Source organism: Polistes dominula, unplaced genomic scaffold, assembly GCF_049000335.1.
Source record: "Polistes dominula isolate Pdom_NZ unplaced genomic scaffold, Pdom_raw_medaka contig_78, whole genome shotgun sequence".
In the NCBI taxonomy this organism is placed as follows: domain Eukaryota; kingdom Metazoa; phylum Arthropoda; class Insecta; order Hymenoptera; family Vespidae; genus Polistes; species Polistes dominula.
This window is the reverse complement of record NW_028301042.1, coordinates 3,229,931-3,244,357: the sequence shown is the minus strand read 5'-3', so window position 1 is coordinate 3,244,357 and position 14,427 is coordinate 3,229,931. Positions and strand designations below refer to the sequence as shown.

General features: G+C 25.3%; 2 protein-coding genes across 7 annotated transcripts in view; one reads left to right on the top strand and one right to left on the bottom strand.

Moving 5' to 3' along the window:
* The window catches only part of LOC107071877 (uncharacterized), a 144,408-nt gene that overhangs the window by 14,923 nt on the left and 115,058 nt on the right, over positions 1–14,427 (bottom strand). The window lies entirely within an intron of this gene.
* Positions 1–14,427, top strand: part of iav (transient receptor potential cation channel subfamily V iav) — a 59,163-nt gene that overhangs the window by 37,412 nt on the left and 7,324 nt on the right. The window contains exons 9-10 of the mRNA XM_089175030.1: positions 8,303–8,412; positions 13,223–13,542. Of these exons, the coding sequence (XP_089031156.1) occupies positions 8,303–8,412; positions 13,223–13,542 (430 nt within the window). The remainder of the gene's footprint in view (positions 1–8,302; positions 8,413–13,222; positions 13,543–14,427) is intronic.

The following is a 14,427-nucleotide window of genomic DNA, read 5'->3' as shown; positions in this document are numbered from 1 at the left end:
TGGACATGTTAATGGAATGACTTATACTTCAACTAAAGGAAGATTGTCCTAACCTCATCTTTCGATGGAATGATACTCCTCCTCATTTCCACTGAACCGTTTGCGAACATCCGAGTTCCGACCTATCAGAGCGCTAGATTGGACCTGTCATGAATCGTCGATGCCATTCTGGGACTTCACGGTCATCTGATTTACACACCTTACAATTTCTTTTTGCGGGGTATACGTTAAAAATGTTGCGTAGGTTTTCTTTATTTTCGCAACACCTGGACAATTTGAAAAACAGCATCCCTGATGCTGTGAACTGAATAACCGTAGATATGTTGGAACGCGTCTAGGAAAAAAATGAACTACCGTTTACTCATTTACACAGACTGGACATGTAACTTATGAACAAACTTGTGCGAGTTGTCTATCGATGCAAATCATTGTGATTTTTGTAAGTCAATTTGATAAACACTAAATTAGTTTTAATTTTGCACAATACTTCTTAAATAACGTAAATGTTTAAATATAAATATAGGTGTGTTCAAAATGTTCAAGAAAATAGATAAATCTGCTACATCTTTTAACATTTCTTCGTACTCATCTTACTATTCAAAAATATTAAAAGACAACATGAATGGTTTGAAAAAACAAGATTTTCAAGACATAACCTTAAAATATATTTCTTTTTAATTTTGTTCTACTAGTTCTGCTGACATCGACTGACCATTTGATTGAATTCAAATATTTGATAAGCAATAAATCAGTTTTCATTCTGTACCACTTTTTAAAAATTAATCTAAATCTACATACGTGTAGGTGATATATGGCATTCATACATATATCTTTAGGATTTATTCAAACATATATTAAGTAGCCAAAAAAAGTTTTGCCAATTATTATACTAAATTCACAATCTCACATTCATATATATTATTTCCAATATATTTTATCCAATTAAATACTTTACTATTTTGATCGACAATTTTTTGTTATTTTTTTTATGAAATCACTATTGTCTTATTGTAAGACTTCTGGGAATTTTTTGTGCGGTAAAACTGCGATAAGTGATTTTTACAGGTATATTTTGATAATAACATTTAAGAGAGTACTGCTGAGACCGAAACAAATAGTAATCTGATGGTGCAATGTCAGGACTATACGGTGGATGCATCAAAATTTCCCAACCGAGCTCTCTCAATTTGTGCCAGATCATCAAAGATGCATGTTGGTTTGACGTTTTCATGATGGAACGCGACACCCTTTCTGTTAATCAATTCTGGCGAGCTTTTTTTAATTGTTTGTCGTAATATTGTTAATTGCTGACAGTAGAGATCAGAATCAATTGTTTGACTAGGTGGCAGCAGCTCATAATGTAGGATACCTTTCCAATCCCACCAAACACGCAGTATCACTTTTCTTGTCGTCAACCCTTGGCTTTGTCACCGTTTGTGGAACTTTACCTTGTTACGACCATAATCTTTTTCTTTGATTATTGTCCTAAGTGATCCTTTCTTCTTCATCCGTTATTAAACGTTTTAGAAATTAGGTCGATTTCGTTCCGTTTTAGCAACGATTCGCAAATGGAAATTCGATCGATTATATTTCTTTTATTTTTAAATCATGTGGCACCCAAACATCGAATTTCTGTTAGTATTAAGCCTTTTTCAAATGGTTTCAAACTGTTTGCTGATTGATGTTTTGTTCCTCAGCAATGTCACGACTGCTTGCTCCAACTTTTGCATAATTTCATTGACTTTTTCAGCAATTGGTTGACTAAAGCTAGGTGCATTTTCGACATTAAGATTTCTAAACCGGAAACGTGCGAATCATTCACAGAATGTTTTCTTTGATATTACACTTTTATCATAAACAAATTTTGTTGACTGTCTGCATTGCTTTCTTTTCTTTACTGAAGTAAAATTTTAAAATGTATCCAAGATGCAATTATTTCCGACTGAATGAATAATTGCTACTGTTTTTTATTAAATTAGTTTATGATATGTCACGTTTAAAACACAATCTACTATGACACGATCGAATTACTACACAATTATGCAATTTTAAAATTGTTTTATAAGAAAATTAATGGAAATTTTTTCTACTACCTTTTCTTTATTTTCATATTAATAACTAATTAATATTATTAAGAATTATTTTTAAATTATAAAATACATGTATATATCGTCATTCAAAAATCACTGACAACACTTTTCATTCAAAATTACTTATATAAATTACATTGTTCAACATTTCATAAACAAAACAAAAAAAATTCACTATCAAAAATCATACTCTTCTCAAAACCCAAATTTTTCTCATTACGAAAATTTATTTTACGAATAATAATTAACAATTAAATTAGTATTTTATTTTAATGATATTTGATTGAACATAAATGAACACGTTTAATATCATAATTTAATACGAGTATATTATAATCAATTTCAAAAAAAATAAAAAATGGAGATTAAATTTTTCTCTCAACAGAGACATATTTATTTGCAATAATAATATATCGTTTCTCGCGAGTATACATATCTCTCAGCGTGTTTATGTTTGTGTATGTTTATGCGAAGATAATATAAAGGTTAGGAAGGTACGAAGTATATATAAGTATTACGTACATTCTTGTTTACTATTTAGCCGAGTGTTTACGTTCCACGGTTAGCTCGTACGTATATTTGATCAGTAATAACGTTGTACTACAGTTATGAGGATAAAGAAGATAGTATAGTATATACTATACACATTATTCTCTTATATATTATACATTTATTCTTAATAATTTAAATAAATAATCAAATCGATAATTGATATTTAAAATCGTATTTTTTGTATTAGGTTGATGCATGTAAAATGTCATTTTTTTTTACATACAAACGTTTCTCTCCCTGTTTTCCATATGCTATTGTTTTTGACATAACCTCTTTTATAGTCGTACTGTACAACACCAGAGTAATATGAGATTTTCTCAAAAATGTTCCCTTTTGTAATTTGTTTTAAATTATGTACTAATATAAATTTCACCGTGTAATTTTCTTGTATGAATATAAACTTGGTAAAAATGCTGTAAAATCTGCACAAAACTTACTTAAACCAGGCGTTTGGGGAGAATACTGTTAATAATCGAAAAGTGCAGCGTTGGTTTGAGAAATTTCGGTCTGGCGATTTTTCACTACAAAACGAACCGCGTGGAAGACCCAAAACGACCATGAAAAATGATGATCTGAAAGCATTGGTGAAAGCAAATCCAATTGTATCCATAAGGGAACTTGCTATCAGGATGAAAGTTGACCATACAATTTGCATTGCGACATCTTTCTGAAATTGGCAAGGTGAACAAAATTGATAAGTGGGTTTCTCACGAACTAACCAAGCGAAATAAGCTGAATTGGTTAAACATATGCTCGTCATTATTAACACGATTACATCGAGAGCTGCTTTTCGATCGGATTATTACCTGTGATGAAAAATGGGTTCTTTACGACAACAGAAAAAAGTGTGCTCAGTGGCTTGATAAGGATAAGGCTTTTGCTCATACTCCAAGGCCATCACTTCATCCACGGAAGATTTCAACTACAGTTTGTTGGAATGTGACTGGTGTAGTTCATTACTTGTTCCTTCAAACAGGAGAGACAATTATGGTCAGAAACAGACAATATGCCAGTACATTGATGAGATGCATGAAAAATGGAAAATAAAACGACCATCACTTGTTAATCAGACTGGCCCACTACTTCTTCATGACAATTTTTGGCCGCATACATCGCAAAAAACAATTACAAAATGAAATTAATTGAAATATAAATTTTTGCCGCACCCAAAATATTCACCGTCCTATCATTTTTTTAAACATTTGAAACTGTTTTTATGGGGTAAACAATATAAAAATGAAGACAGTCTAAAAAATACAATATCAGAGTTTATTGGTTCTAAAGATCAGAATTTTTTTAATAAAAACATTTATGCTTTAATCCTTTCAATACGACGAAAAATCAGTCCGAGTGTATTACATTGCGCATAAACGTCCCCATAACAGCGCACCATTAAAAACAATGATTTCACCATTAAGACGGACTTAGAATCAGTTTTAGGCCCAACTTGGCGTTATTTTCTATCCTAGATGTTTCTCAGTAGCTGGGACATATGTTGTCCCAGCTATAATATCAAAAAATTTCCAGACTGGGACAGCACATGTCCCGTCCGATGCGAAAGGGTTAAAGTCTTGTTGGGAAAAGTGTATTGAAGTAATTGAAGCATATTTTGATTAAATAAACAACTTTTGTAAAAAGATATGTAGTATTATATATTCACTTAAAAATTCCGACATTTCATACGCACCAAACTAATAAATATATCGATTAATTAAAATAGTATATTGGTAATCTAACCTCAAAAGTAATAAACGAAATATGTATTATATAAATGTATGAATATGATCATCAATAAACACACGTAAAGTATTTTTCATTAAATAATACAATTGATATTAATAATTGGTACGATTAATATTTATTATCTTAAAAGAGAGAGAGAGAGAGAGATAATTTATAAATGTTAATTAAAAAAATTCTATATTACGTATTAATAAGAGGTAATATATTATTAATATAATAATATGTAATATACACACACATACATATTAGCTTACGCAAATTAGTTACGCAATCGATGTTTATTGATGAAATTGATTAGGATTAATATACTATAAGGAATATAATCAAAAGGTGTTATATAGAACGTATTCCAATCTTAACGATTGCAATTAATAATTCATTTCACAATTATTACGTATGTATATATATTAAAATTTAAATTAATAAAATATATATATATACATTTCTCATGTTAATACATAAATTCAAAGATATTAATATTATCTATATGAACATATAGGGTGATCAGTAAAATTTCATTCATTATTAACACTCCGATCAAAAATATTTTTATCTCAGGTATAACACGGTTTACAAATCACCCTATATACTTTTAAAAATATAATTAAATATTGTGTGTATGATTTCACGATGAACCTTTTTCTTTTATTGATTAGACGTATGTTATCTAAATAACAGATGTAATTATTTAAATTATTTTAAATTTATTGTATTGTATAAATTAATGTATTATATTAAATATTATGATACAATAATTAATAGAAATGTTTAAATAATATGTTAACAGATGTCACTATATAAATATAATAATATATTTATTATAATATTAAAATATAAAATATATAAATTAATATATAATATATTAATTCATATAATATTATTAATATAATATTATTCAAAACTATATTAATTAATAAATATAAAATTAATATTATATAATATAATATATTATAATTATTTATATAATAATAATTAATATATATTGTATATTATATATAATATAATTTATTTATTATATATATAATATATTATATAAAATATATTATACAATAGTATATTTTATATAATAATAAAATATATATATACATGTGTTTATCGATGAACATATTCATACAAGTATATGTATTTTGTTTATTACTTTTGAGGTTAGGTTACCAATATACTACTCTAATTAATCGATATATTTACAAAAGATACAATTTAAAATATCGATTATCGATTTGATTTGTACATACATACATACATATATATATATATATATATATATATATATATATATATATATATATATATGTATATATGAAGATTAATACAATAAAAGAATTTTTCTGAATTATTTAACATGACATATTTCGTTATTACAAAACGAGCAAGCAAACGCATAAGCGTTGATCGTTGAAATCGATAATACTACATAACTTTATTATCTCTATCTCTTTCTCTTGTTCATTGCACGTTTCAGGTAACTCAATCGGTCGATTAATCGCACGAGTAGCATAATTAAAAGGACACCATGCTGTGAACTTTAATCGCATCGCATTTATGCAATGCGATATCATCTCTATCTCTTCTATTCTCTTTATATAACAAACCAATGTTATGTGTACATAAGTGTGTCCATGTGTAAGTTGTGTATGCATGTACTATTGATCGATAATTGATATTAAAATTATTTCTTTAATATTTTTACTTTACAGTTTCGATATTGCTAAAAATAAGATTTATATGTGTATGAAGATATAAATATATCAAAATTGCACTACACGTAATATTAAAATTAAATACATTTTGTAATAATTAACAATATAAACAGAAAAATATTATTTATTTCAATTAATTATAGATGATTTTTTATATCGTAATAAAAACGATATTATATTCGATATTATATACTATATATACTAACTATATACTAACGATATTATATGTTATATTTTACAATAGAATTTTATTTTTATGATATATTTTTAATTTATATTACTTTGTATATATATAAATCTTATTATATAAAAAATTAAACTTTTTATTAGAAAAAAAGACAAACATTTGATGATTAAATTAATTAACAATGTATTATTTTATCGCAACATAAATTAATACTCATTTGAAAATTTTATTTTTATTATATTTTTAATTTATTCGTGTACATATATATTTTACAATATTTTAACTTAACAGTGTTTCAATATTGCTAAAATGAAACTGCATGTACATAAAAATATATAAAAATCGTATTACATGAAATTGAACTTTTTATTAAAAAAAAAAGAACAAAAAAAATATATATATATATACACCTGTAGATTATATTTTATTCAAAAAGTATTGTACTTCGAAAGCTATTCCCTATTCCTACATTTTTCGGATAACACATGGATTCTATTGTACGCAAATTGAGATTCTTTTAAAGCTATCCAATTTTCGAAATATTTTTTGATATCTTCGAAAAATTTGAAATGATACTTGAAAAAGCCATGTTGTATCAAACGACACATGTAGTTACCTAAAGAAGTAACATCTAATGCAAGAGATGAGACCCTTTTTCGAAAGAGAGTATCATTTCAATAATAAATGTGCACAAAATTAAATTTAAGAAGCTGTAAATTTAATTTCACATTTCAGTATTTTAATATTTAAAAACATATATGATACAGATGCAAGTTTCTAAAATATTCTCATGCTTCTTCATGAGAGCTTGTGATTTTTGTGAATATATTAAATAAAACGACATTATTTAAAAAATTTCATTTTATTCGTGTAAATTTAAATAGAACAAAGTATACTCCAAATAATATTACAATTATTTATTTCAGTTTACATTTAATGTTATTTTTAGACATGGATTTTCTTAACCGATTTTAGTCAAATTCGTACATTTTTAATACAATTCCGCTTTTGAACTTGTATCATTTAGTACACTTCTATGTTTGCTTATAATGTAGTTCTTCGATGAGAAAAATTGTTCACAATTATTGTATGCGTATTCAAATAAGGTCAAAATCCCGAGAACTAATATCCTGGCATTTGAATTATTATAACATATTGAATAATTGAAAGGAGTTCGTATGCTAAAACGGTGATAGTATCGCGAATATTGTGGTTCTAGCAGCATTATCTATGCATATATACTTTTTATTTAAATTTAATTTACCGACGCATTATAGATTTTTTTATTTTTGGATAACTATCGGTTCTTTAATGGACACAACAGATTTTTATTAAAAATTTAAATGCCGCATTTTGTTCAGCAAAAAGACAAATACGGGTTTCCGATTCCTGGTCTAATGAATAGGACAGATGGGGTGAGACATCTCATCTAAGTTTCTCCAAGATTTCCTTTATTGGTTTTGCAACCTATGATATAACATTGTCATAAAGAAAAATCATTTAATCATATTTTTGACATAATTCGAGCGTATATTTCTCATCATTTGACTCAAATTAAATAATTGTTATCGGTATCGATAAACATTGATGATTTGATTACTTCTTCTACCGACAGTACCTCTAATTCATCATATTCAACCTTTTTCTGCTAACCAGAATACTCTTTGTCATTAATGTCATAATCATTCTCTTTAAATCGTCCGAACTTATCTCTGCCAGTTATTCCAGATAGAACATGTACCCCATAAACCTCTACTAGCAAACGATGAATTTTACCGACAGATTTATTCGAATAAAAGCAGTTAAGTAAATGCTTCCCGCAAATGTTCTTTTTTTGTTGCTACGAAACGGGACATTTTCAATGCAATAAAAACTTGTGTTCTTTTCATTTCGATTTAATTTACTACACTGATTATTACAGCTTATTAACAGTACTTTCGTATACATTAACTGTAACTTTCGGCCATATTAAAATAGTGCAACTACTGACCAATCTTATTGTTATAATTCATGATTTAATTTGTTCACAGCGCGTAGGAAAAGTTACAATAACCGAGCTGAAAAAACGTGGCATGACTGGAGAAGAATTGCGACAAATAATGTGGGGACGAGAATCTTTTTCAACGCCTGTACGAGCTAGGCAAGTTATTCTTACGATCTATATAAATCGTTGTATAATTGATAAGTATACAGTGACGTGCAAAAGTATAGTGTCATCCGACCTTTTGTTTTAATGTTCTCTCACCACCGTGTTTTGCAGTAGAAATATTTGCTATCTTATATTTTATATTTTATATTTGAAATATATTTTATGTACTTATGACAGCTAGTTTTAAATAATTAAAATTTGGTATTAATATTTACTTTACTTATTCTGACGAATGTGAGTAAATTTGTCTCATTTTTATAATTAATCGTTTTGCATACATTTTATTTATTTCTTGTGTATTGAAATAAAACCAAAAATATTCTAACCTCTTTAGCTAATGCAAAAATAAAAAAAATATACAATGTATCCTAATTGTAAATTGTATACAGCCGTATAAAATATGAAAATAACATACAAAATATTTTTAAAAAAGTTATAATGGTCAAGTTAAAGTATCATGCATTAGAAATTGAAATAAGAGTGTCCAGTCTTAAAATATAATTAAAAAAAAACTTCCCGAAATTTTATTTTAAATTATTAATAATATTTTTTTATTAATTTTGAATTATATTAATACTTTAAATATTTAAAATTTCGTTAAAATATCATTTCATTTGAAAAAAGAAAACTTCAATTTTAATGTTTGAGTCTAATTGACTCATTTCAGTAAAAAAACTCAGTTCAGTATAAAAATCTATATATAGCAATCGAGTGTTAAAAAATATAGAGAAAAAAATAGAGAAGAAAATGATAAAAGAAAAAATTATATTTCCCAACTTCCATTGACCTTATTTTTTTATATAGATGCATCGATACATCTGTCAATTGCAATTGCACTTTATTCATTAATGAAATCCAATTGTTTTTAATCAGAATATCAAACATCTCGTAAAGTATTGACATCTCGATGACCATGGTTTTAGTACTTTTATACGAATAATAATAAAAATGGGATCGATTGGTTAAAAACAAAAATAAAATTTAAAAAAACAAGAAGCAGAAAAGATACAAACAAATAGAATTGCATTAAAAAATAAAGTTACAGCAGTTGCACATGACGGATGCATCGATATGCATCCATACATAAAATAAGGTCATAGAAAGTTACGACGATTTATGAGATATACTTTTTACACACACGAAAAAAAACACATAACTCGTCCAAGATTTTAAAATCATTCTCTCAATATTATTATATATATATATATATATATATATATATATATATTATTTATTTATATTATTACTTTATTTATTATTTTATATATTTAAATTATTTTTATTATAACTTATATTAGTATAATAAATACTATAGTAATAATATAAATTATTATTATATTAGTGATAATAATAATTAGTATAATAAATAATATAATAATAATATAAATTATAATAATTATTATTTAATATAAATTATTATTATTATATATAATTAAATTATATATTTTATATATATATATATAATATGTAAATTATATCATAATATATAATAATAATACAAAATTAATAATTATTATTATTTCAAATAAATTAATATTATTATTTAATATAAATTAAATAATATGCATATATATATATATTGTAGTTTCTGTAACACTTATAATAATAATTTATATTATCATTATATTATTTATTAAGATTTATTAAATACTAATTATTATTATTAATATAATAATAAAATAATCTTTTTTTTATATTATTACTATATTAGTAATAATAAATAACATTTATATAATATTGTTTATTAAAATTTTTTACTATGTTACACAAAAATATACGAGTATATTTGCATGTATATTGGATAATGTAAAAAAAATTGATTTAAATTGTTTACAACGTTTTATTTCTTTTTATTATTTTTTTTTTTTTTTTAATATGACGTTCTTATTGAACAATATGCAAGAAAGAATAAGAATAAAAAGAAACTGGATACAAAAAAAAAATAAATGAAATCACCAACAAAGTTGAATATTTCATAAGCCGCTTTCGACTTATTACGTATCACGTTTCCATCTATCTAACTATTATATCTATCTCTTTCGAATGCACGAAAAATATACATATATATATATATATATACGTATAAGCATACACAATGAAAAAAGAATTAGAGATTTGTCCGTGAAAAGCGTATTGAGCATAAATTCTACGGAAGGTGGCCTTCGCAAGAAAATGACTCAAGTGTCTGCATCGAGATGAAATATATTGCTGTTTTTTTTTTTATGTTTTTTCTTTTTTTTCCCTCTTATTTTTCCTACTTTTTCTATCTTCGTTTCGTAATCAATAATTATTTCCTGTCTATATTTTAAACAGAATCCGCATATCATATATATGTAATAAAAGGTAACAAATTACTCATAGCAAGAAGAAAAGGAAATAATTTTTCGTATATACCGGGTATCCCAAAAAGTTTGATTCAAAATTTGTACTACGTATTATTAAAGTTAAATATAGATGACAACAATTTATATAATATTATTATTCTGACATATCAAGAACGGAACTGAACGTAATTGCATCATCATCATCTTCATAGTTATCATCGTCATTATTATTGTTATTATTATTTAATCTCTTTTGATGTAGATGTTTCTACAAAATATTTTATTTATTTATTATTATTAATAGGTGACGTTAGAAATTGGAAAAATTCATTCAATTAAATATCAAATTCCGTTAATGTTCCTATAACTGAGCAAGATTTCTCCATTCCCAATCCCTCGTACCCCATTTTGTTAAGATCTATTTTAATATTATCTTCCTACCTACGTCTTGGTTTACCTAATGATCTTTTTCCCATTCGATCTAGCACTTGGTATTTTATATGCGGTTAGATTCTCATACATACGTGTAACCTGACTTGCCCGTCTTTAATAGATTCAATTTTGTGACGTTAATAATATCCAGACTATTGTATAATTGACGGTAATTCTACGTTGTATGGATTTTTTTCTCCGTTCACACCCGTTACCTCGTCGCGTTTTGCACCGATGATTTTTTATTCCGACTACTTTATTTTCGAATATCCTCAATTTTGTCTCGTCTTTGTAACATGAGCAATCACGATTCGTTGCTCATAAATGATTACCGGTAAGATAATCGTTCTGTAAATTCTAATTTTTTTTCTACGCTTAGACAACATCTGCGAATCGAGTGGTTTATTATTAGAACGAGAAAACACGCATTACTCAAAATTAATTCTTTTCTTGAGTTCTTTATCTTTATTTCATTAGTTTGATTTAGAATCGATTCGAAATACTTTAAATTAAAAAAATGTTATCACGAATGAACGAGTTTACATTATTACGAATATTATGAATTCTATCAGTGACCATTTAAATTCAGTTTTTTTTTCAACGATTATTTGTCAACCAAGTTTTGTTTTGCTTTATGTAATAGAGTTGTAGTATTAATAATTAATGTTTTTTTATTATCTTCTACTAAAGTATATGTTGATAATTGTGTTAATCAGTTCAACTGTAGATCATTTTCATTTTTGTCCATTTTTTTTTATTGACATATTTCAATTGTAAATTAAACCGAAAAAGTGATAATTCATCCATTTGGTTTAATTCGATGTGAAAATTAATATTTATTTTTATCAGAAAATGTTTTTAGTTTTAAATGTATAAACAGTCGTAGATTTAATTTGTATTACAATTCGTGTTACTATTCTTTTTTTTTTTTACAGAATCATATTATATATTAAAATTTTACAATGACTTGGTTGACCTCTTAAGTCACCCGACACTTAACTTTTTTAGTCTTCTATTTATGGCAAAAAACGATTGTTTATAAATATAAGATAGAAATAGGAAGATGAACTTTATGATCGTATTTAAAATTTAGTTAATATTATTTCCAATAGAGTTGGAATATTTCAAAGAGTTGGACAATCACCAACTTGACGAATAGAAGATTATACTTTTTACATTAAAAAAATAATTTCTTGATCAATTCTTAAAAGTAACAGAACAAATCATAAATATCTATTAGATAAATCATTTTTCGGAGATAAATTTATACAAAATTATTTTATTTATTTATTTTTATTTATTCTATTATTTTATATAGAAAAAAAATAATTAAAATAACTTTTTATTTAATTTATTCAGTAATTTTATTAAAGACAAAGTAATTAAAATAATTATTTTATAAAATAACAATTAAAGTAATTATTTATTTATTTTATTTATTCAATTATTTAACAAAATAATAATTTAAATTATTATTAATTTATTTCATTTATTCAATGATATAAAAAATAATAATAAAAATAATTATTCGTTTCATTTGTTCAATTATTTTATTAAAAAGTTAATCAAAACAATTATTTATTTATTTTATTTATTCAATTATTTTATTAAAAAATTAATTAAAATAATTATTTTTTTATTTTATTTACTCAATTATTTTATAAAAAAAATAACTAAAATAATTATTCATTTCATTTATTTATTCAATTATTTTATATTCATTTATTTCATTCAATTATTAGATATATTTCATTAATTTTTGACAACACTAATCCATTGATAAAAAATTTGACGTGTAAAACTCTTTCGAACACCCTATATATACGTTTATACAGCAATTAGATCTAGTCATCAATTTCGTCGAGTATAATTAACGTATAAATAATACGTAATTGGTATAGGAATAATTGTGTGGATTCTCTTGCACACGTAATTACATATAATTGGTAGATATAAATGTTATTATAAATATTAAAAAATAGTATTAATATTAATAAGTTATTAGAGTGACTTTAATCGTAATGATATATTGTATTACATTCCAGTCCAAATGTCGGTGGCAATAACAACGAAGTTTCAGCGTTGACCGCTGGCTTTGGTGACGCATTAACCGCAGCACTGGACGTGATGGCCTTCGCACATGATCTTGATCTCTCTGCGGGTACAACTGAGGGAATACCTGCCGGCAACATCAACGACAAACAACAAACTAAGATCCAAGCAAAAGTCCCTAATAGTTATCAGAGTATACCTTCAACGAATGTTCAAGAGAATTCACAAACGAAACTACAAACTTTAACCAAATTTCCTGAACTTACTAACAATTTTCTTGAGAAACCTTTTGAGCCCATTAACGTTCCAATTGGTAAGTTTTAACCAAATATGTTACAACCAAGTAATTATTTTTACAGAAGCTCTAGAATCCTTAGTTCAAAATATTAAATTTATTAGCATTTAATAAAAGAAAATTTTGTTTTAATTTAAAATTTTTATTTATAATTATGAAAGTAGTCTAAATTGTTTATGTGGTGTTGAAAATCAAAGTGGATTCAACATTTGAGAAACACGATTTAGAAAAATGTACAGATTTTTATAAATTTGTTTAATAGTGACAACCATGGGGTCTTCTAGATCTTATATTTTGTTCAAATATGATACATTGAATCTTTTAAAAAATGAAAATGATCAACCATTTGCAAAAAATACGGAGACAGAACTTTTGTAATAATTTTTATATTAATAATTCACTTTTGTTTCAATAGTATAAAGGGTAGTGGGGTTCTGTTTTGTATTCGCAACGTCGACAAATCGAATCCCCGAAGGGGAGATTTTTTTTTTTTTTTTTTTTTTTTTTACATTAATGTAAAGTATGTTTGTGTGTATGATTTACTTTATTTTTTTTCTCCCCATTTTTCTATAGAATATATTAATATTATAAGATATAACAAAAAGAAAGGATATATACATTTGTATTTTATTTATAATTATTTTCTTTTTTATTATATTATTTTAATATAATTATTTTAATATAATGTGGGGGTTTCAGACAGACAGAAAAATGTATAAAACTGAAGATGATATAATATAATTTATTAAATTATGATGATGTGATGTCGAGCGGTATTTACATAAGTTTACACAAAGTAGCGTGGTTACAGAAATACAAATGCAAATTAGTTACAGATATAACATACAGACAGATACTGAAGACTATTGACTGACTAACTGAGGACTGAAGACTAAGGATACT